This window comes from Bufo bufo, chromosome 8, assembly GCF_905171765.1.
Source record: "Bufo bufo chromosome 8, aBufBuf1.1, whole genome shotgun sequence".
Taxonomy (NCBI): Eukaryota; Metazoa; Chordata; class Amphibia; order Anura; family Bufonidae; genus Bufo; species Bufo bufo.
The window spans coordinates 139887645-139912639 of record NC_053396.1 but is presented as its reverse complement, the minus strand read 5'-3'; the positions used below and the strand labels follow the sequence as shown (position 1 = coordinate 139912639).

The following is a 24995-nucleotide window of genomic DNA, read 5'->3' as shown; positions in this document are numbered from 1 at the left end:
AGAGCTGTTTTCTCTGCAATAAGGCCACAGAGCGACATGGGAGCAAGAACATTAGATTCAGTCTGCAAGGGGTCATCAGCATGTAAACTGGTTTTAATAGGATGGATTTAATGGGACACCGGTTAGGACTAGGGATGAGCGAATAGACTTCGGAAGAAACCACTTGGAAGCGGAACCGAACCAGAGTTAAAAAAAAAACAAAAATATGGCTTTTTACAGTATAAATCAATTTCTGAAGTTATTATGCGAAGTCTCGCTCATCGGAGCCAATACATTCTAATACTGTACAGAGCGCTCGCTCCGTACAGTATTGAAATTGAGTTTTATGCGAATCGACTTTGGATGTTTCATCCGAAGTCGATTCACTCATCCCTAGTTATGACTAGAGTTGTTGCGATACCAAATTTTTGATTCGATTTCGATACCATAAAGTATTGCGATACTCTATACCAAGTGAAAAAATAAAACCTAAAAAGCCACGTGCATTCCGCATTTAAAAAAAATGGTGAATTGCGCAGTTTTTATTAACTTCTTTTTTTTCTGTTCCAGCGTTCACCGCATAGATTTTTTTAAAATATTTTAATAGTTTGGACTTTTCGGACGTGGTGATATGTTTATTTATGTATTGTTTATATATTTTATATGTAAAATTGGAAAGGGGGGGATTTATACTTGATGTGTGTTTTTTTTTTTTTTTACAGTTTATTTAATAACTATTTCCCCCCCCTTAGGGGCTAGAACCTGGGATCTTTTAATCCCTTGTCCTATTCACCATGATAGATCTCTATTAGAGTGAATAGGACGTCACACTCTGCCTGCTGCCCTGTGCATAGTACACACAGGAGCAGGGAGCCGACTATGGCAGCCAGGTCTTCAGTAGCATCCTGGCTGCCATGGTAACCGATCGGATTACACTGCTGGGGCTCCGATCAGAAGCTGCCACTGCTACCAATGAGGAGGAGGGGACCCTGTGGCCACTGCCACCAATGATTTTAATACTGGGGGGGTGCACTGCGCCACCAATGATAATTAAGCTTTAATACAGGAGGCGGGTGTCTGCTGCAGAATCGCATAGCCGAGACCCTGCCCGGGGAGCTCTGATCAGCGGCAGACAAAAGTATCGCTTGGGTATCAAAATTTTGATACACGCAACAACCCTAGTTAGGACCATAGGGGTTGTCAGCTCCTAGGCTGACCAATCAGTTTATATGTAAAATATTCTAGATATTAATAAGTTATTCGGCAGCAAAACAGTGTTGTTGTACAGCAGAATTCATTAAATCAATTGTTCATCATAATCTAGTTTCCTTTGAGACACTCACAATGGAAGGGTTAATCCATTGGACGCAAAGAACGATCCCAATTTGAAAAGGGCCGATCATGCCCGTCTCCGACCTCAGTCTTCTGCAGTCACCAAAATCCAGCCGTCTCAGATAGACTAGAGCACCTCTTAGAGGGTATTCACACATGGCTGATTTTTATATTTTTTTTTAAGTATCCATCTCATTCGTCTGAGTGGGGCTTGTAAATGCTGGAGGACGAATCAGTTGATGACGAGAAGCCTTTGCTGTGGTAGAGGTGTGTCTCTGGGCCACATCTTTACATGCCTCTTGAGGACAGGTCACCGCTGAGACCAGTGATTGGCTGCAGTGACGAACTTGACCCCCGTCTAGAAGTTTACAGGATGGAGCCAGGAACCCTGCACAGAGCGTTGTGGAGCACGATATATTTTTTTTCACTAGGTACAACACGCTGCTGTGACTAATCAAAAAGGGCCAAAAGACTGGCCAATCCCTTTAAATGGTATTGGTATATTGCTAGGATATGCCATCACTTGTGAACGGTGGTGGTCCAATCACTGTGACCTCCATTGATCCCTTCTAAGTTTTCCCTGCGTAACGGTGCTCCCGGCCTCCGAGCTGTGTCATGAACTGGGGCCAGCCCTATTTTGTAGGATTTTTGGCATGCATATTTTGCGGATCTGCGACTTGTGGACCCCAAAACAGATACAGTTGTGTGAATGCTCCCTTATTAACCCAGCATTGTTTATATGACAGAACTGCTCAATGGGATCCTGAGGCAGGAGCCACCACTTCAGGGTTCACCCAACACAGATTGATTGCTGGATACATTTCATGATAATCCAGCAACTAACGGATCTCATATTGAAAATTATTAACATGAGTTGATGGTGAGCAGGTCTGGGGGCATTGCTGGGTTTGACTATGTTATAATGCTGTCCTGTACACACATGGTATATACACTGTTTTTTTTTTTTTTACATCCTCATATGTCGATTATAAAAAAAGGACAAAAAAACACATTTTCCTAGGTTATCTCAAAGTCACCACTGCTCAGCGTGATCCCAAAATCATTTTACTGCAGGGAAAATTAGCTTGTTCCTGGCAATGCCCGCACAGAACACCAGTAAACTGTGGGCATTTACAAACGATGGGACGTTTTTCCTGTAATGAATCCTAAATGTTAATAAATGGGTTTATATTAACATCCACACATTCTCGTAGATAATAATAAGGCAAAGATGGTTTGTTTCCTGACAACATAATCAGCCCCAACATAATGGGATAAGGGGGAGGCTGGGTCAAAGGAGGCTGTTAGATTCTCTTTCCCCCCCCCCCCTTCCCAGGTCTGATATCACCTGAATCACTCAAAAAGTATCAGTGTACAATGTATACATTATAAAAGCTAAAACTAGATGTACAGTAAATAAAAAAATCATCGGGTACATTCACATCAGTGTTAAGAAATCCGACAGAAGAACATCCTGCCGGAGTTGGAGAATGCCGTGAACTGCCAGATCGCCATTGTCTATAATGGGATCTGTCCTGTTTCCAGCAGAAACTCCAACTTTCAGCTGGACAAAAAGTCCTGCATGATGACTTTTTGTCTGGCCGTAAACTGACACTTCTGCCAGAAACCTGTCTAATCCCATTATAGTCAATAGGGATCCGACCGTTCACAGCATTGTCCAGCTAAGGGCTCTTTCACACTTGCGTTGTCCGGATCCGGCGTGTACTCCATTTGCCGGAGGTGCCCGCCGGATCCGTAACAACGCAAGTGAACTGAAAGCATTTGAAGACGGAACAGTCTTCAAAATGCTTTCAGTGTTACTATGGCAGCCAGGACGCTATTAAAGTCCTGGGTGCCATAGTAGTAGTGGGGAGCGGGGGAGCAGTATACTTACAGTCCGTGCGGCTCCCGGGGCGCTCCAGAATGACGTCAGAGCGCCCCATGCGCATGGATGACGTGATCCATGTGATCACGTCATCCATGCGCGTGGGGCGCCCTGACGTCATTCTGGAGCTCCCCGGGAGCCGCACGGACAGTAAGTATAGCGCTCCCCACTACTACTATGGCACCCAGGACTTTAATAGCGTCCTGGGTGCCATAGTAACCATTCAGAAAAAGCTAAACGTCGGATCCGGTAATGCGCCAAAACGACGTTTAGCTTAAGGCCGGATCAATGCCTTTCAATGGGCATTAATTCCGGATCCGGCCTTGCGGCAAGTGTTCCGGATTTTTGACCAGAGCAAAAAGCGCAGCATGCTGCGGTATTTTCTCTGGCCAAAAAACGTTCCGGAACTGAAGACATCCTGAACGGATTTCTCTCCATTCAGAATGCATGGGGATAATCCTGATCAGGATTCTTCCGGCATACAGCCCCGACGACGGAACTCTATGCCGGAAGAAAAGAACGCAGGTGTGAAAGAGCCCTAAGCTGGATACAGTGAACTCCAGCAAGTTCTTCTTCTGCCGGATTGCTTAACGCTGATGTGAACGTACCCTCCGTGGCCCAAAAAACACAGAATTCAAAATAAGTATATGAAATAAGTTATATATTGTTAAGGCGTCCCTGTTACCACAAAATGCAGTGCAATCTGCATGCAGCATGTTATAGAGCAGGAGGAGCTGCGCTGACTGATACATAGTTTTTGTGGGAATTAATTTATTCATTAAAATACCATATCCGCTTTCTCTTCACTTGTACACAGGACAGTCTAATCAGGGAGAATCACTGATAACACCTCCCCTGTGTACAGAGATCAGTGACTGACAGCTATCTCTGTATACACACTTACACAGCGAATGCTATCACTGATAATAGCTGAGTGGACCTTTCTGAGCTCAGAAAGAGCAGAGATACCACTGTGATAAGTGTGGTACAGGCCTAGAGCCAGTCTAAGCTTACACCATCTTTAGTATTAGTAAAGCCAGACCTTTGTTTGTCCCCATATTGGACTTGAACATGCGATTACCATACACTGCAATACTTCTGTATTGGGCGTTATCTCTGATCCCAGCTGTATTAGGCTACTTTCACACCTGTGTTTGGTGCGGATCCGTCTGGTATCTGCACGGACGGATCCGCACCTATAATGCAAACGCTTGGATCCGTTCAGAACGGATCCGTTTGCATTACCATGATAATGCAAACGGATCCGTTCAGACTTTACATTGAAAGTCAATGGGGGACGGATCAGTTTGAAGATTGAGCCATATTGTGTCATCTTCAAACGGATCCGTCCCCATTGACTTACATTGTAAGTCTGAACGGATCCGTTTGCCTCTGCACGGCCAGGCGGACACCCGAACGCTGCAAGCTGCGTTCAGGTGTCCGCCTGCTGAGCGGAGCGGAGGACAAACGGTGCCAAACTGATGCATTCTGAGCGGATCCGCATCCACTCAGAATGCATTAGGGCTGGACGGATCCGTTCGGGGCCGCTTGTGAGAGCCTTCAAACGGAGCTCACAAGCGGAGCCCCGAACGCTAGTGTGAAAGTAGCCTAACACTGCTGACATTGACTATGTATGGAGCAGGCTCAGCTCATGACCCTGCGCCATACACTCCTCACTCACCTGTGATGTACATTTACATCGAGGTGTACAAAGGTGTTAATTAATATCAAGGTGAGCCCATGTATCACAGTTTTGCCATGGCACTTTGCTGCGATTTTCAAATATAATATTGCAGTTATTTGTGCGACATGACACACTCAGTTTGTGACTTTTACTCCATTGATTTTAATACAACTTGCTTGTGACTTTACTAGTGTTGAGCGAATCTGATTTGGATTGCTCTATCTGAACCAGATTCATTTGCAAACTTAAATGGCCACTAAGTTTTCAAAAAACATTTGATACGTAATAGAATCATATCAAAAGTTTAGATCGGCGGAGGGCTGACACCCCCACCGATCCCAAGAAGCGCTCGCATAGTGCGTGCTCTCTCCTCGGTGCTTGAGACTGGCTCCATAGAAGTCTATGGGCTTGTCTCTATTCAGTCCTCAGCATTGTTATGCACACGCTTCTTCTCCCTCGTTCTAGGGATCGTGGTGGTCTCCGCTCTCAGACCCCCAAAGATCTAAACTTTTGATATGTCTTTAGGACATTTCAAAAGTTTTTTTGAAAAGTTAGTGAACAGTTAAGTGAAGCCATATTATTGTTTTATTCACTCATATAGCGCCAAGATATTCCACAGCACTGTACATAGGCTGCCATCACTCATATCGGTACCTGTCCCCATTGGGGTTCACCATCTACATTTCTAATTAACGTATAATTAGGGGGGGTGGGGGGGGGGGTAACTCAGAACACCCAGGGGATATCCACTCAATCTCCATGCAGATGTTGCCCTTGGATGGATTTAAACCCAGGACCCCAGCGCTCATTAGTGATGAGCAAAGTATTTGTCATCAAGCGCATTTCTTTGTAAGCAGCAATTGCGCCGCCCCCGTCATTGTACCCCTCAGATTCTGCGTTCATAGCTAAATGCGGCCTTTGACAGTAGAGATGAGTCAGAGGGGAGTCCTCTCCTGCATAACGGAAACGGGGCCGATCAGTTATGCAGGCCATAGACTTCTATTATGACTGAATGCCTCTAAGGCCTCTTTCACACGGGTGCGGGTGCGTTCCGGGAACACCCACGATTTTTCCGCACGAGTGCAAAACATTATAATGCGTTTTGCACCCGCGTGAGAAAAATCGGGTTCTGTAAATAGTATTATTTTCCCTTATAACATGGTTATAAGGGAAAATAATAGCATTCTGAATACAGAATGCATAGTAAAACATCGCTGGAGGGGTTAATTAATTATTTTTTTTTAACTCCCCTTAGTCCACTTGTTCGCGGCCCGGCATCTCCTTCTGGCTTCATCTGATCTCTGTGCAGCAACAGGACCTGTGGTGACGTCATTCCGGTCATCACATGGTACGTCACGTGATCTTTTACCATGGTGATTCACCATGGTAAAAGATCATGTTACGTACCATGTGATGACCGGAGTGACGTCATCAAAGTTCCTTGACCTATAATTAATGCTCACCACAGGTCCTATTCAGTAAAGGGGACAGAAGTAGATGCCGACATCGCGATCAAGTGGATTAAGGTGAGTTAAATGATTTTTTTTTTTTTTTTTAACCCCTCCAGCGCTATTTTACTATGCATTCTGTATTCAGAATGCTATTATTTTTCCTTATAACCATGTTATAAGGGAAAATAATAATGATCGGGTCTCCATCCCGATCGTCTCCTAGCAACCATGCGTGAAAATCGCACTGCATCCGCACTTGCTTGCGGATGCTTGCGATTTTCACGCAACCCCATTCATTTCTACGGGGCTTGCGTTACGTGAAAAACGCACAAAGAGGAGCATGCTGCGATTTTCACGCAACGCACAAGTGATGCGTGAAAATCACCGCTCATGTGAACATAGAAATGAATGGGTCAGGATTCCGTGCGGATGCAATGCGTTCACCTCCCGCAATGCATCCGCGCGGAAAACTCGCTCGTGTGAAAGGGGCCTAAAAGGTATTCCGTCATAGAATTGCGTTATGGTCCATGGTAACGGAATCCATAACGCAATTTACCTTTTTACCAGTAAACGAAGTGTGAACGAATTTCCAAATATGAAATTTGCTCATCTCTAATTACAGTGTAAATTTTTTTTAAAAAAATTAATAAATTACATCATACTTACCTCGTCCATTTGCTCGCGACAGGCCGACCGCCACCATCTTGATTGAAGATATGGCACAAAATTGTGATGACGGCCAGCGTGGTGACGTCATACCTCACTGCCCACGGGATTTCATGCGAGATCTTCAGTCAAGATGGCGGCCCGTCACGAGCAAATGGATCAGGTATATATAATATTTTATTTTTCTTTACACCATTTAAGGGAAAATGGTGAAATCCACTTTGTGGACTTGGATTCGCTCAACACCAATGCTGATAAAACATGGGTATGGTTTTATATAAAATGCGTTTATTGCCGTCAGACGTTGCACTGACTGTATATCGTAATACTCTTGATTAGGAAGAATCGCTGGCAGAAGGAGACGAGACTCGCACATGCATTCACCGTGCGCTGCCTCCAGGTCCATGTCCCCAATGTCTTTCCATTCATTCAACAGGGAATGAATTCCTCGGGTATGGTCACCTGCCAAACGTCTTTTCCACCTCTTGCTGGAATCGGCTTCAATAACCACCTGGCGTTGGAAACGACTGTGAGGTATTTGCCTTGCAGTCCGGTTAACAGGGCTTTGTTCTCAAGTTCAGTGATATCCTCGCTGGTGACATCATCGGTCAGCTGCCAGGTATCGCCTATGTCAATAAGTCCTGTGAAAAGAATACGCAATGTGAAAAGCTGCACCGTGAAGAATGGATTTGGAAATCGGATAAATCGCAATATCCAATAACTTAATATCTCCCTCAGCAGCAGGAGCGTTCTGATAACAGCAGATCTCTAAAACAGTGGAGGTGACACTATCATTCCGTTCTCCCTGGGAAAAAGTGCAGTGCAGCAAAACAGTCCTGTAAAAACTTTTTATTCCATCACGTAAAAAAGGGTCACCGCATGTAATCCAAAGTGGCAGAATGGCTTACGCAGTTCGGATGGACACCATTCTTAGTCATAGTCTTGACGCTCTAGCTGACCAAGTCTGTATGGGGCTCTGTACTAATGGAGCACATTATAGTCAATGGGGACGGAGCGGCAGCCCGGGGGCACGTCGAAATAGCCGCAGGACGGATCCGACATGGTGAACAGCATGTCGGATCTGTCCTGCCGCAAGTGTGAAACTAGCCTAATACCAAGCGATCAAAAAGTCATACGCACCCCACAATAGTACCAATCAAACTGTCATCTCATACCAAAAGAAATGAGCCCCTACATAAGACAGTCGCCCAAAAAAAAAAAAATGGCTTTCAGAATGTGGAGACACTAAAAAAAATAAAAAAAAATTCAAAAATGCTTTATTATGTAAAACTGAAACAACCAACCATATTTGGTATTGTTGCATCCGTAACAACCTGCTCTATAAAAATACCACATGATCTAACCCTTCAGATAAACATTGTAAATAAAAAATAAAACCTGTGCCAAAACAGCTATTTTTTTGTTCCCTTGCCTCACAAAAAGTCTAATATAGAGCAACCAAAAATCATATGTACCCTAAAATAGTACCAACAAAACTGCCACCTTATCCCGTAGTTTCCAAAATGGGGTCACTTTATTGGAGTTTCTATTCTAGGGGTGCGTCAGGGGGGCTTGAAATGCGACATGGCAGCTTAAAATTATCCCAGTGAAATCTGACTTCCAAATACCATATGGCGTTCCTTTCCTTCCTTCCTATACAGTGTACTGCAGTGTATTGTGTCTTTACACTTAGCCTGATCAGGCTTAGCTGCACCATGGCAAGCTGGAAGCCTGTGAAAGCGTCTGGTTACCATTGGTAACCATCGGGACGATGCCACAGCAGCGCAGCGGCCCGATGGGAGAGGGAGGGAGCACGGCATGGAAGGGGTTCAACAGCTGACATCGGTGCCAGCACCCGATGTCAGCCGTTTCAAGCAGAAGGTCAGCTGTATGCTGACACTCTGCTAACTGCTCGGCCATCCTGAAGCAGATCGGGGAGGAAGGGGGATCAGCCGCGCTGCTGCCAGCCATCCGGAAATTAGGGGGGCACAATGAGCGCTGGAGCCTACGGGTGGGGGGGTGTTAAATACACTGGGGGCTATATTGCCCCGATCGGGGTGCTGCGGGACCCGATCGGGGCATAATTACTTATTATCTCTCCTCTCCTGAGGAGAGAGACATACTGCAGGGGCGGCGGCCAGCTTATAGTGTGCGCATGCGCTGGGCTGCCGCCATCTTTCTTGAGGGCGGGGGGGGGGGGGGGAGGATCGGGACCCAGCTTTCCCTTATGGGAAAGCTGGGGGACCCGAGCACTGCACAGGAGACTTTCTCCCTCCTCTCTTACATGAGGCATTTTCTGTGATCGCCTTGATACAGTGCATCACGGCGATCACGTGATCAGAGACCGCTTGTCACGGATTCTGATTACTGTCCCGAGCCCTCAGCAACCTCCGGTAGCTGCGGGCATGGAGCTCCAGCTCTTGATTTAAACGCTAACTTGGGCTGAAGTGCTGTCGTAAAAATAAAAAAAAAAGACGGCGCTCCAGCCCTCGGCCCCTTAGTGACTGCCATAAAAACACGTATGGGTGGTCACTAAGGGGTTAAAGTGAAATATGGCAGGGTCCTTAACCACTTCAGCCCCCCTACCTTAAACACCCTTAATGACCAGGCCACTTTTTACACTTCTGCACTACATTACTTTCACCGTTTATTGCTCAGTCATGCAACTTACCACCCAAATGAATTTTACCTCCTTTTCTTCTCACTAATAGAGTTTTCATTTGGTGGTATTTCATTGCTGCTGACATTTTTTGTTATTTATCAAAATTTAACGATTTTTTTGCAAAAAAATGACATTTTTCACTTTCAGTTGTAAAATTTTGCAAAAAAAAAGACATCCATATACAAATTTTTCTCTAAATTTATTGTTCTACATGTCTTTGATAAAAAAAAAATGGTTTGGGTAAAAGTTAGAGCGTTTACAAACTATGGTACAAAAATGTGAATTTCCGCTTTTTGAAGCAGCTCTGACTTTCTGAGCACCTGTCAGGTTTCCTGAGGTTCTACAATGGCCAGACAGTACAAACACCCCACAAATGACCCCATTTCGGAAAGTAGACACCCTAAGGTATTCGCTGATGGGCATAGTGAGTTCATGGAAGTTTTTATTTTTTGCCACAAGTTAGTGGAATATGAGACTTTGTAAGAAAAAAAAAAAACATTTTCCGCTAATTTGTGACAAAAAATAAAAAAAATTCTAGGAACTCGCTATGCCCCTCACGGAATACCTTGCGGTGTCTTCTTTCCAAAATGGGGTCACTTGTGGGGTAGTTATACTGCCCTGGCATTCTAGGGGCCCTAATGTGTGGTAAGTAGTTTGAAATCAAAATCTGTAAAAAATGGCCGGTGAAATCCGAAAGGTGCTCTTTGGAATGTGGGCCCCTTTGCCCACCTAGGCTGCAAAAAAGTGTCACACATGTGGTATCGCCATACTCAGGAGAAGTTGGGCAATGTGTTTTGGGGTGTCATTTTACATATACCCATGCTGGGTGAGAGAAATATCTCGGCAAAAGACAACTTTTCCCATTTTTTTTATACAAAGTTGGCATTTGACCGAGATATTTCTCTCACCCAGCATGGATATATGTAAAATGACACCCCAAAACACATTCCTCAACTTCTCCTGAGTACGGCGATACCACATGTGTGACACTTTTTTGCAGCCTAGGTGGGCAAAGGGGCCCACATTCCAAAGAGCACCTTTCGGATTTCACAGGTCATTTTTTACAGATTTTGATTTCAAACTACTTACCACACAATAGGGCCCCTAGAATGCCAGGGCAGTATAACTACCCCACAAGTGACCCCATTTTGGAAAGAAGACATCCCAAGGTATTCGCTGATGGGCATAGTGAGTTCATGGAAGTTTTTATTTTTTGTCACAAGTTAGTGGAATATGAGACTTTGTGAGAAAAATAAAAATCATCATTTTCCGCTAACTTGTGACAAAAAAAAAAAAATTCTAGGAACTCGCCATGCCCCTCACGGAATACCTTGGGGTGTCTTCTTTCCAAAATGGGGTCATTTGTGGGGTGTTTGTACTGCCCTGGCATTTGAGGGTCTCCGCAATCATTATATGTATGGCCAGCATTAGGAGTTTCTGCTATTCTCCTTATATTGAGCATACGGGTAATGAGATTTTTTTTTTTTCATTCAGCCTCTGGGCTGAAAGAAAAATTGAATGGCACAGATTTCTTCATTCGCATCGATCAATGTGGATGAAAAAATCTCTGCCAAAAAAAAAAAAAAAAAAAGGAGGGGAAAGGCGTCTGCCAGGACATAGGAGCTCCACCCAACATCCATACCCACTTAGCCCGTATGCTCTGGCAAACCAGATTTCTCCATTCACATCAATCGATGTGGATGAATAAATCATTGCCGGGATTTATATATTTTTTTTATATATACAAAGTGTTTGCCAAAGCATATGAACACCGCCGCCTCCTCAGCTCATATGCCTCGGCAAACGTATCTTTTACTGCAGAGGAGAAATCTCGTCTTGCAGCGCCGCATACACTGACTTTTGTGTAATCTGACAGCAGCGCAATGCTTCTGTCAGAATGCACATCAGTGCTGCAGCTAGTCGATCGGTTGGTCCACCTGGAAGGTAAAAAAAAAAAAAAAAGAAAAAACCAGGCCGCAACGCAATAAATTTATTAACTTTATAATAACTTTTGAACTGAACGTTAACTTTTTGGCTTACCGGTGATTTTTGTTTTGTTTTTGTTTTTTTACCTTTTATAGGACAAACCTCTCCTTCCCCATGGGACAATGTGCAAAGCGCAAATCGCCCAAAGATGTGGCGAAGTACATTATGCACTTTGTCCCAGGTGAAAGGAGAGGTTTGCAGCAGCTGTGAGTAAAAGGGCCCTAATAGCCCTGTGTGCCTGTCCTGTGAGATGCAATCCCTATGCTAAGTGTACCTGTGTGTAGTACTTCCGGAAACACTCTCCAAAGCATAGGGCAGGGTGGTCAGGACAGAAATAGCGGGTGTCACGCCTTATTCCACTCCTGCTACAGACACAACATCTTTTTCGGGGTGACGGTTGGGTTGAGGTACCAGCAACGACATTGGGGAAATGTCGCTCGTGTAGACGGCTAACTACACTGGTGGATGGGGCCACGGAACCTTCTGGATACAGGAGGTTCTCGATGATCTCTTCCTGAAATTTGAGGAAGGATCCTGTTCTCCCAGCCTTACTGTAGAGAACAAAACTATTATAGGCAGCCAATTGAATTAAATATACAGACACCTTCTTATACCAGCGTCTGGTGCATCGGGAAAGTAAATAAGGAGCCAAAATCTGGTCATTGAAGTCCACCCCTCCCATGAGCGCATTATAGTCGTGGACTGAGAGGGGCTTTTCAATGACACGGGTTGCCCTTTCAATTTGTATTGTCGTGTCTGCGTGAATGGAGGAGAGCATGTAAACGTCACGCTTGCCTCCCCATTTCACCGCGAGCAGTTCTTCGTTACACAAGGCAGCCCTCTCCCCCCTTGCAAGACGGGTGGTAACGAGCCGTTGGGGGAAGCCCCGGCGACTAGGTCACACGGTGCCACAGCAGCCAATCTGTTCTAGGAACAAATGCCTGAAGAGGGGCACACTTGTGTAAAAATTGTCCACATAAAGATGGTACCCCTTGGCAAATAAGAGTGACACCAAGTCCCAGACTGTCTTCCCACTGCTCCCCAGGTAGTCAGGGCAACCGACCGGCTCCAGGGTCTGATCTTTTCCCTCATAGATCCGAAATTTGTGGGTATAGCCTGTGGCCCTTTCACAGAGCTTATACAATTTGACCCCATACCAGGCGCGCTTGCTTGGGATGTATTGTTTGAAGCCAAGGCGCCCGGTAAAATGTATTAGGGTATAAATGTATATATATAGGCGGGTGGCTCTCACCTGGTGGCTATGATGGGTGCTGCTAACTCAAAATTGGGTGCCCGGACCCAAGGTGATTTAGAAATTGAAACAAGAAAGAGAGTGAGCACTCACAACATCTAAGTCATATGGTAATAAAATATTTTACTCATAGGATAGGACCTATACGGTCAAAAGGGTAAAACAATTACACACCATTCACAATATAAAATACATTAAACATAAAATAAAGTAAAATGTTTGCAAATTGGTACCAATATCTAACAACTGATTTCGGGGTAAAATCCTGCTGCCACAACCTATGTGGGTGTTAGTGTTCAAAGAGAGTTCTATTCATGGAGTGAACTCTCTATGGCAGTTTAATTATAGCAGTGTCCAATCACTACCACTGCCTCCTATATCACACACCGCACATCAGAATACGGAAGTCCTAAAGATTCCTCAGATGGAGCACTTATAATAACTTGTCTCCAGTATGAACAGTCACCATAATACACAGTCCCTCCGAGGGTACTTAATTCAACCAAATAGATAATGGCGTGGTCCGTATCCAGAACAACAGTTTGGTAGTTCCTACCTGGTTCCTGGTAATATGTCCGGCTGTGTGGCGTCTTACGGTCCTTCCACGAGACAAGCGATGCCGGCTGTTCAGGCGTCTTGCGTCGCACGTCTCAGGCCGATGACGTCACATTATCGTGGGATTCAACAGGCAAGGATAGTACCTGATCAGCAATGTCCACTGCTCCAAACTGGGTCTGTAGTTGTTCACTGGAAATCTATTCTTGCATGGCCATGCAATCTGTAAAGGGTCCAGTAAATTAGGTGGGCGCTTTTTCCTTTGTCTGGTGAAAGAAAGGAAAAAGCGCCCACCTAATTTACTGGACCCTTTACAGATTGCATGGCCATGCAAGAATAGATTTCCAGTGAACAACTACAGACCCAGTTTGGAGCAGTGGACATTGCTGATCAGGTACTATCCTTGCCTGTTGAATCCCACGATACTGTGACGTCATCGGCCTGAGACGTGCGACGCAAGACGCCTGAACAGCCGGCATCGCTCGTCTCGTGGAAGGACCGGAAGACGCCACACAGCGGGACATATTACCAGGAACCAGGTAGGAACTACCAAACTGTTGTTCTGGATACGGACCACGCCATTATCTATTTGGTTGAATTAAGTACCCTCGAAGGGACTGTGTATTATGGTGACTGTTCATACTGGAGACAAGTTATTATAAGTGCTCCATCTGAGGAATCTTCAGAACTTCCGTATTCTGATGTGCGGTGTGTGATATAGGAGGCAGTGGTAGTGATTGGACACTGCTATAATTAAACTGCCATAGAGAGTTCACTCCATGAATAGAACTCTCTTTGAACACTAACACCCACATAGGTTGTGGCAGCAGGATTTTACCCCGAAATCAGTTGTTAGATATTGGTACCAATTTGCAAACATTTTACTTTATTTTATGTTTATTGTATTTTATATTGTGAATGGTGTGTAATTGTTTTACCCTTTTGACCGTATAGGTCCTATCCTATGAGTAAAATATTTTATTACCATATGACTTAGATGTTGTGAGTGCTCACTCTCTTTCTTGTTTCAAAATGTATTAGGGACTCGTCTACGCAGATGTTTTGCTCAGGGGTATACAAATCTGCAAATTTCTGGTTGAAGTGGTCTATGAGGGGCCGAATTTTGTGGAGCCGGTCAAAAGCTGGGTGGCCTCTGGGACGGGAGGTGGTGTTGTCGCTAAAGTGCAGTAAACGCATGATGGCCTCAAATCGTGCCCTGGACATAGCAGCAGAGAACATGGGCATGTGATGAATCGGGCTCGTGGACCAATATGACCGCAATTCATGCTTTTTGGTTAGACCCATGTTCAGGAGAAGGCCCAGAAAAATGTAAAATTTCGGAAACTTGGACTGGTTTCCACCGGAAAGGCTGGGCATAATAGCTTCCCGGATTGGCGGCTATAAATTGAGTGGCATACCGATTTGTTTCTGCCACGACTAAGTCCAAGAGCTCCGCAGTCAAGAACAGCTCAAAAAATCCCAGGGCCGAACCGATTTGAGCCGTCTCAACTAGGGTTGTTGCGGGTATCGAAATTTCGATACCCAATCGATACTTTTGTCCCGGTATCGATACGATACCGGGATTTCCGTTTTTTCGATACTGGGCTGCGCTTCTGCGCAGTCTAGTATCTCTGAACATGAGCGCGCTGCTATCGGCGCGCTCATGTTCTCTCTCAGCAGCACGGGGAGAAGGAAGCTGTCCTCCCTCCCCCTGTGCTGCTGCCGCTGCCACCAATGAGAAGAGAGGGGCGGAGGAGGGGCGGCAATGAGAAGAGAGGGGCGGAGGAGGGGCGGCAATGAGAAGAGAGGGGGTGGAGGAGGGGCGGCAATGAGAAGAGAGGGGCGGAGGAGGGGCGGCAATGAGCGAGCGATGGGAGGAGACATCAGCTTCACTAGTGGGCGTTCCTTTTCCCTGCGCTGCGATTGGACAGCGCTACAGCCAGGGAGAAGGAACGCCCACTAGTGAAGCTGATGTCTCCTCCCATCGCTCCGATAGTAATCAGCTCAGCAGCATGTGGAGCAGGAGAGGAGACAGTAATGGGGCACTGCGGGCGAACGGAGCGGCGCCCAGGACTAAATGGTGAGTGCTGAGACATCGCTGGGCGCCGCTCTGTGTGGCCTAATAGTGAAAGTCTGGACTCATATACAGTAGTCAGTCTTTAACACATACAGGAGGCGGGTGCCGGCAGCAGAATCGCATTGCCGGCACCCTGCCCCTGACAGGGAGCTGCGATCAGCGGCAGTTAACTGCCGCTGATCTGCTAGTACCCGCCTCCTGTATAAAGGGGTAAAATCATTGGTGGTGCAGTGTGCCCCCCCCCCCCTCAATCCCCCCATCCCATTAAAATCATTGGTGGCACAGTGCGCCGGCCCCTCTCAACCCTCCAGTATTAAAATCATTGGTGGCAGTGGCCACAGGGACCTCTCCACTCCCCCTCATTGGTGGTGCAGTGGCAGCTTCTGATCGGAGCCCCAGCTGTGTAAGCCTGGGGCTCCGATCGGTTACCATGGCAGCCAGGAAGCCCTGGTTGCCATGGTAACATCCCTGATGCTGTGTGCACAAAGCACAGAGCAGCAGGGACAGTGTGGAGTCCTATTCACCCTGATAGAGATCTATCAGGGTGAATAGGAAAAGGGATGAAAGATCCCAGGTTCTAGCCCCTAAGGGGGGAAATAGTTATTAAATAAAAAGTGAAAAAAAAAAAAACACTAAAATATGAAGTATAAATCACCCCCCTTTTCCCAATTTCACATATAAAATATATAAATAAACATATTACATCGCCACGTCAGAAAAGTCCAAACTATTAAAATATAAAAAAAAAATCTAGGTGGTGAATGCCGGAACAGAAAAAATAAAATAAAAACTGCGCGATTCGCCATTTTTAAAAATGAGGAATGCACGTGGCTTTTTTTGTTTATTTTTTTCGCGTGGTATCGAATGGTATCGAGTATCGCAATACTTTTTCATGGTATCGAAACCGAATCAAAAATTTGGTATCGCAACAACTCTAGTCTCAACCCGAACTCCAGACTGGGCGGTGAAAGGGGGAACTTATGGTGCGGCTGAAGTTGGTGACTGCCAATCAGGGTTTGCCAGCACCTCAGGGATTCTAGGGGCTCTACGGGCCTGTCTGTGCGGTGGCTGCGACGGGGTAACTACTGCACGTGCCACCGTACCAGCTTCAACTGCCCTTCTGGTGCTCGCCACGTCACCATGTTGTACGGCAGTGCTGGTACTAGGTCCAGGGAGGGCTGCGCTGCTGGTGTATGCCTCACCACGTGATCCGACAGCGCCAGCCCCACTCTGCTGCCCTTGAAACGGATCCTGCGCAACCTGTGGTCTAGCGACACGGGGCCGGGTACGCCTGGTTCTATCAGGGACCTCCACCTCCTCGTCCGAACTTTGGGTCAGAGAGCCACTGCTTTCTACAGGTTCATATTCTGACCCGCTAGATTCGTCAGATGAGGGTTCCCATTCCTCATCCGACTGGGTCAGAATCCTGTAGGCCTCTTCAGAAGAATACCCCCTGTTTGACATTTGGACTACTAAATTTAGGGGTATTCCCTGAGACTACCCAAGAAAAAAAGCAAGCCTGTCTTACAAAGGGGAGGCTAGTGAAGTACCGGAGGCCGCTGCGGTTGATAAAAAATATCAAAACTGATTTTTTTATCGCCGCAGTGCTTGTAAAGTGATTGTGCAGTGATCAAAAAATAATAATTTGTTTGTCACTGCTGCGGGGCGGGCGTGGGTGAACGCACGTGTGGGCAACCGATCAGGCCTGATCGGGCAAACACTGCGTTTTGGGTGGAGGGCGAGCTAAGGTGACACTAATACAATTATAGATCTGACCGTGATCAGTTTTGATCACTTACAGATACTATAAAAGTACAAATGCTGATTAGCGATACACTAAACAGCGAATAAGTGACTGCGGTGCGGTGGGCTGGGCGCTAACTGACGCTAAACTACCTAACCAAGGGGCCTAAACTATCCTAAAACCTATCAGTCAATACCAGTGGAAAAAGAAAAGGGACAGTTTACACTGATCACTTTTTTCCTTTCACTAGGTGATTGACAGGGGCGATCAAGGGGTGATGAAGGGGTTAATTCGGGTGATGGGGGGTGATCTGGGGCTAAGGTGTGCTGTTTGGTGTACTCACTGTGATGTCTGCTCCTCTGCTGGATCCAACCGTCCAAAAGGACCAGCAGAGGAGCAGAGAAGCCATATAACAGATCATATTTACTAATATAATGTGTTATCTGGCTTTTGATTAGATTTTTTAAAAATCATCAGCTTGCCAGCCACGATCATTGGCTGGCAGGCTGATGATGTGACCCCCCTCTAACTTTTGCCGCCCCGCGATGCGCATGCGTGACTCTGCGAGATGACGCGTATTTGCGTGATTCTGCACAGGGCTGCCGCCTCCGGAACGCGATCCTGCGTTAGGCGGTCCGGAGGCGGTTAAAGAGGACCTTTCACCGATCCTGACATTGTGAACTAAGTATCATGACATATACAGCGGCGCCCAGGGATCTCACTGCACTTACTATTATCCCTGGGCGCCGCTCCGTTCTCCTGCTATGCCCTCTTGTATGTTCGGGGACTTGGTTATAGTAGGCGGAGTCTGCCCTTGTTCTCCTGGGCGTCTCCTTCTCCTAGGCTGTAGCGCTGGCCAATCACATCACAGAGCTCACAGCCTGGGAGAAAAAAAACTCCCAGGCTGTGAGATCTGCGCTGCGATTGGCCAGCGCTACAGCCTAGGAGAAGAAGACTCCCAGCAGAACCCGCCTACTATAACCAAGTCCCCTAAGTCTCCACCTACTATAACTAAGTGACCGAACATACCGGAGGGCATAGAGGGAGAACGGAGCGGCACCCAGGGATAATAGTAAGTGCAGTGAGATCCCCGGGCGCCGCTGTATATGTCATGATACTTAGTTCACAATGTCAGGATCAGTGAAAGGTCCTCTTTAACCACCTCAGCCCCTATGGCTTAAACACCCTGAAAGACCAGGCCACTTTACACTTCTGACCTACACTACTTTCACCGTTTATTGCTCGGTCATGCAACTTACCACCCAAATGAATTTTACCTCCTTTTCTTCTCACTAATAGAGCTTTCATTTGGTGGTATTTTATTGCTGCTGACATTTTTACTTTTTTTGTTATTAATCGAAATTTAACGATTTTTTTGCAAAAAAATGACATTTTTCACTTTCAGTTGTAAAATTTTGCAAAAAAAACGACATCCATATATAAATTTCTCTAAATACATGTCTTTGATAAAAAAAAAATGTTTGGGTAAAAAAAAAAATGGTTTGGGTAAAAGTTATAGCGTTTACAAACTATGGTACAAAAATGTGAATTTCCGCTTTTTGAAGCAGCTCTGACTTTCTGAGCACCTGTCATGTTTCCTGAGGTTCTACAATGCCCAGACAGTACAAACACCCCACAAATGACCCCATTTCTGAAAGTAGACACCCTAAGGTATTCGCTGATGGGCATAGTGAATTCATAGAACTTTTTTATTTTTTGTCACAAGTTAGCGGAAAATGATGATTTTCTTTTTTTTTTTTTTTTTTTTCTTACAAAGTCTCATATTCCACTAACTTGTGACAAAAAATAAAAACTTCCATGAACTCACTATGCCCATCAGCGAATACCTTGGGGTGTCTTCTTTCCAAAATGGGGTCACTTGTGGGGTAGTTATACTGCCCTGGCATTCTAGGGGCCCAAATGTGTGGTAAGGAGTTTGAAATCAAATTCTGTAATAAATGGCCGGTGAAATCCGAAAGGTGCTCTTTGGAATGTGGGCCCCTTTGCCCACCTAGGCTGCAAAGAAGTGTCACACATGTGGTATCTCCGTATTCAGGAGAAGTTGGGGAATTTGTTTTGGGGTGTCATTTTACATATACCCATGCTGGGTGAGATAAATATCTTGGTCAAATGCCAACTTTGTATAAAAAAAATGGGAAAAGTTGTCTTTTGCCAAGATATTTCTCTCACCCAGCATGGGTATATGTAAAATGACACCCCAAAACACATTCCCCAACTTCTCCTGAATACGGAGATACCAGATGTGTGACACTTTTTTGCAGCCTAGGTGGGCAAAGGGGCCCATATTCCAAAGAGCACCTTTCGGATTTCACAGGTCATTTACCTACTTACCACACATTTGGGCCCCTAGAATGCCAGGGCAGTATAACTACCCCACAAGTGACCCCATTTTGGAAAGAAGACACCCCAAGGTATTCGCTGATGGGCATAGTGAGTTCATGGAAGTTTTTATTTTTTGTCACAAGTTAGTGGAATATGAGACTTTGTAAGAAAAAAAAAAAAAAAAAAAAAAAAAAATCATCATTTTCCACTAACTTGTGACAAAAAATAAAAAGTTCTATGAACTCACTATGCCCATCAGTGAATACCTTGGGGTGTCTTCTTTCCAAAATGGGGTCACTTGTGGGGTAGTTATACTGCCCTGGCATTCTAGGGGCCCAAATGTGTGGTAAGTAGGTAAATGACCTGTGAAATCCGAAAGGTGCTCTTTGGAATGTGGGCCCCTTTGCCCACCTAGGCTGCAAAAAAGTGTCACACATCTGGTATCTCCGTATTCAGGAGAAGTTGGGCAATGTGTTTTGGGGTGTCATTTTACATATACCCATGCTGGGTGAGAGAAATATCTTGGCAAAAGACAACTTTTCCCATTTTTTTTTACAAAGTTGGCATTTGACCAAGATATTTATCTCACCCAGCATGGGTATATGTAAAATGACACCCCAAAACACATTCCCCAACTTCTCCTGAATACGGAGATACCACATGTGTGACACTTTTTTGCAGCCTAGGTGGGCAAAGGTGCCCAAATTCCTTTTAGGAGGGCATTTTTAGACATTTGGATACCAGACTTCTTCTCACGCTTTGGGACCCCTAAAATGCCAGGGCAGTATAAATACCCCACATGTGACCCCATTTTGGAAAGAAGACACCCCAAGGTATTCAATGAGGGGCATGGCGAGTTCATATAAAAAAAAAAATAATTTTGGCACAAGTTAGCGGAAATTGATTTTTTTCTCACAAAGTCTCCCTTTCCGCTAACTTGGGACAAAAATATTAATCTTTCATGGACTCAATATGCCCCTCAGCGAATACCTTGGGGTGTCTTCTTTCCAAAATGGTGTTATTTGTGGGGTGTTTGTACTGCCCTGGCATTTGAGGGTCTCCGCAATCATTACATGTATGCCCATCATTAGAAGTTTCTGCTATTCTCCTTATATTGAGCATACGGGTAATGAGATTTTTTTTTTCCGTTCAGCCTCTGGTCTGAAAGAAAAAAATGAACGGCACAGATTTCTTTATTCGCATCGATCAATGTGGATGAAAAAATCTCTGCCAAAAAAAGAAAAAAGGAGGGGAAAGGCGTCTGCCAGGACATAGGAGCTCCGCCCAACATCCATACCCACTTAGCTCGTATGCCCTGGCAAACCCGATTTATCCATTCACATCAATCGATGTGGATGAATAAATCCTTGCCGGGATTTTTTTTTTATATATACAAAGTGTTTGCCAAAGTATATGAACACCGCCACCTCCTCAGCTCATATGCCTCGGCAAACGTATCTTTTACTGCAGAGGAGAAATCTCGTCTTGCAGCGCCGCATACACAGTCTTGCGTGTAATCTGACAGCAGCGCAATGCTTCTGTCAGAATGCACATCAGTGCTGCAGCTAGTCGATCGGTTGGTCCACCTGGAAGGTAAAAAAAACAAAACAAAAGAAAAAACCAGGCCGCAACGCAATAAATTTATTAACTTTTGAACAGAACATATAAACTTTTTTTTACTTTTTTAACTGAACGTTAACTTTTTTACTTACCGGTATTTTTTTTTTTGTTTCGTTTTTTTTACCTTTATAGAACAAACCTCTCCTTCCCCATGGGACAATGTGCAAAGCGCAAATCGCCCAAAGATGTGGCGAAGTACGTTATTCCACTCCTGCTACAGACACGACATCTTTTTCGGGGTGACGGTTGGGTTGAGGTACCAGGAACGACACTGGGGAAATGTCGCTCGTGTAGACGGCTAACTACACTGGTGGATGGGGCCACGGAACCTCCTGGGTAAAGGAGGTTCTCGATGATCTCTTCCTGGAATTTGAGGAAGGATCGTGTTCTCCCAGCCTTACTGTAGAGAACAAAACTATTATACAGCGCCAATTGAATTAAATATACAGACATCTTCTTATACCAGCGTCTGGTTCTGCGGGAAACTAAATACGGAGACAACATCTGGTCATTGAAGTCCACCCCTCCCATGAGCGCATTATAGTCGTGGACACAGAGGGGCTTTTTTTCAATGGCACGGGTTGCTCGCTCAATTTGTATTGTCGTGTCTGCGTGAATGGAGGAGAGCATGTAAACGTCACGCTTGGCTCTCCATTTCACCGCGAGCAGTTCTTCGTTACACAAGGCAGCCCTCTCCCTCCTTGCAAGACGGGTGGTTACAAGCCGTTGGGGGAAGCCCACGCGACTAGTTCGCGCGGTGCCACAGGCGCAAATCCGCTCTAGAAACAAATGCCTAAAGAGGGCCACACTTGTGTAGAAATTGTCCACATAAAGATGGTACCCCTTGCCGAATAAGGGTGACACCAAGTCCCAGACTGTCTTCCCACTGCTCCCCAGGTAGTCAGGGCAACCGACCGGCTCCAGGGTCTGATCTTTTCCCTCATAGATCCGAAATTTGTGGGTATAGCCTGTGGCCCTTTCACAGAGCTTATACAATTTGACCCCATACCGGGCACGCTTGTTTGGGATGTATTGTTTGAAGCCAAGGCGCCCGGTAAAATGTATTAGGGACTCGTCTACGCAGATGTTTTGCTCGGGGGTATACAAATCTGCAAATTTCTGGTTGAAGTGGTCTGAGGGGCCGAATTTTGTGGAGCCGGTCAAAAGCTGGGTGGCCCCTGGGACGGGAAGTGGTGTTGTCGCTAAAGTGCAGGAAGCGCAGGATGGTCTCAAATCGTGTCCTGGACATAGCAGCAGAGAACATGGGCATGTGATGAATCGGGTTCGTGGACCAATATGACCGCAATTCATGCTTTTTAGTTAGACCCATGTTGAGGAGAAGGCCCAAAAAAATTTTAATTTCGGAAACTTGGACTGGTTTCCACCGGAAAGGCTGGGCATAAAAGCTTCTCGGGTTGGCGGATATAAATTGTGTGGCATACCGGTTTGTCTCTGCCACGACTAAGTCCAAGAGCTCCGCAGTCAAGAACAGCTCAAAAAATCCCAGGGCCGAACCGATCTGAGCTGTCTCAACCCGAACTCCAGACTGGGCGGTGAAAGGGGGAACTAATGGTGCGGCTGAAGTTGGTGACTGCCAATCAGGGTTTGCCAGCACCTCAGGGATTCTAGGGGCTCTACGGGCCTGTCTGTGCGGTGGCTGCGACGGGGTAACTACTGCACGTGCCACCGTACCAGCTTCAACTGCCCTTCTGGTGCTCGCCACGTCACCATGTTGTACGGCAGTGCTGGTACTAGGTCCAGGGAGGGCTGCGCTGCTGGTGTATGCCTCACCACGTGATCCGGCAGCGCCAGCCCCACTCTGCTGCTCTTGAAGCGGATCCTGCGCAACCTGTGGTCTAGCGACACGGGGCCGGGTACGCCTGGTGCTGCCAGGGACCTCAACCTCCTCGTCCGAACTTTGGGTTAGAGTGCCACTGCTTTCCACAGGTTCATATTCTGACCCGCTAGATTCATCAGATGAGGGTTCCCATTCCTCATCCGACTGGGTCAGAATCCTGTAGGCCTCTTCAGAAGAATACCCCCTGTTTGACATTTTGGACTACTAAATTTAGGGGTATTCCCTGAGACTACCCAAGAAAAAAAGCAAGCCTGTCTTACAAAGGGGAGGCTAGCGAAGTACCGGAGGCCGCTGCGGTTGATAAAAAATATCAAAACTGATTTTTTTATCGCCGCAGTGCGTGTAAAGTGAATGTGCAGTGATCAAAAAAATATATATTTTTTGTCACTGCGGTGGGGCGGGCGTGGGTGAACGCACGTGTGGGCGACCGATCAGGCCTGATCGGGCAAACACTGCGTTTTGGGTGGAGGGCGAGCTAAGGTGACACTAATACTATTATAGATCTGACCGTGATCAGTTTTGATCACTTACAGATACTATAAAAGTACAAATGCTGATTAGCGATACGCTAATCAGCGAATAAAAGTGACTGCGGTGCGGTGGGCTGGGCGCTAACTGACGCTAACTACCTAACCAAGGGGCCTAAACTATCCCTAAAACCTAACAGTCAATACCAGTGAAAAAAAAAAGTGACAGTTTACACTGATCACTTTTTTTCCTTTCACTAGTGATTGACAGGGGCGATCAAAGGGGTGATCAAAGGGTTAATTGGGGTGATGGGGGGTGATCTGGGGCTAAAGTGTAGTGTTTGGTGCTACTCACTGTGATCTCTGCTCCTCTGCTGGATCCAACCGACGAAAAGGACCAGCAGAGGAGCAGACAAGCCATATAACAGATCATATTTACTAATATGATCTGTTATATGACTTGTGATTGGATTTTTTGAAAATCGCCAGCCTGCCAGCCAATGATCGTGGCTGGCAGGCTGGTGACGAACTTGTTCTTTAACTTTTGCCGGCCCGCGATGCGCATGCGCGGGCCGGCTTTGAGCGAAATCTCGTGTCTCGCGAGATGACGCGTATATGCGTGACTGTGCGCAGCGCTGCCACCTCCGGAACGCAAATCTGCGTTAGGCGGTCCGGAGGTGGTTAAAGGGTTAAAATCTTCCATAGACATATTAATAGACATAGACAGAACACCCACCTGCAATGACTCCCCTGCCGAACTGCTCCCCTTGATGTAGCAGCTGCTGCACCTGGACAGCTGCCATCCCAAGCCTGTCCTGCAGGACCTCCCTCCAGTCCTGCTGCTCCCAGTCTCTGACAGCAATGTGTACAGCCAAGGTGCTGTTCCTGTAGTCAGCCAGCAGAGGGCGCCAACGTGTTTCCACAGTCTTGAGTCCGTTTAATAGCAGCCCTGCGTAGGGCTGGCGGAAGGAGAGACAGCCGAGCTCCATGTCTTCCCGCGGGGATTCTCTAACCTGTGAGGACCTCGTGTAAAGAGGCTGCAGCTGCTTAGAGCGTGCAGAGCACCATAACTCACTTGCTGGCTTCAGAGAAAGAGAGACTCGCTGAAGAAACGCCGCCTTATCAGTAGGTGGATGCTATAAAACTACAATACCCACAATTCCTCTCTGATGATGAGTTTTGTACAACTTTATTGAAAAACACAAACGCACAAGGTTCAGAATGTGTTGATCCTGGACATGACTCTAGGGGGCACTCTATGAACTGTCTTATACTTTTTTTTCCCCTTTAAACTCATGCCCTTTGGACCATATTAATATGTTTATTAAACCACACACATACCGACATATAAAGTAATGGTAGGAATCCCTCAGTCCCACACAAGAATGTGATGCTATGTACACATGGACACTTGTCAGCTCCCCCCATACATCT

At 46.0% G+C, this 24995-nt stretch overlaps 1 protein-coding gene across 1 annotated transcript; it reads right to left on the bottom strand.

The window, feature by feature from the left end:
• Positions 1-7263: 7263 nt before the first annotated feature.
• Positions 7264-24710, bottom strand: LOC120977114 (protein EOLA1-like). Its single transcript, XM_040404886.1, has 2 exons — positions 24298-24710; positions 7264-7638 (listed from the first exon to the last, which is right to left on the bottom strand). Exons 1-2 carry the CDS (start codon positions 24548-24550, stop codon positions 7427-7429), a joined length of 465 nt encoding a protein of 154 aa, XP_040260820.1. The 5' UTR covers positions 24551-24710; the 3' UTR covers positions 7264-7426.
• Between the last annotated feature and the right edge of the window lie 285 nt (positions 24711-24995).

Bases quoted from the DNA above. Each gene is read 5' to 3' on its own strand.
- LOC120977114 (XM_040404886.1), bottom strand. From the start codon at position 24,550: ATGGAGCTCGGCTGTCTCTCCTTCCGCCAGCCCTACGCAGGGCTGCTA. The intron at 7,639-24,297 runs GTGGGTGTTCTG...TTCTTTTCACAG, and splicing joins CGGCAGGGGAGTCATTGCAG to GACTTATTGACATAGGCGAT.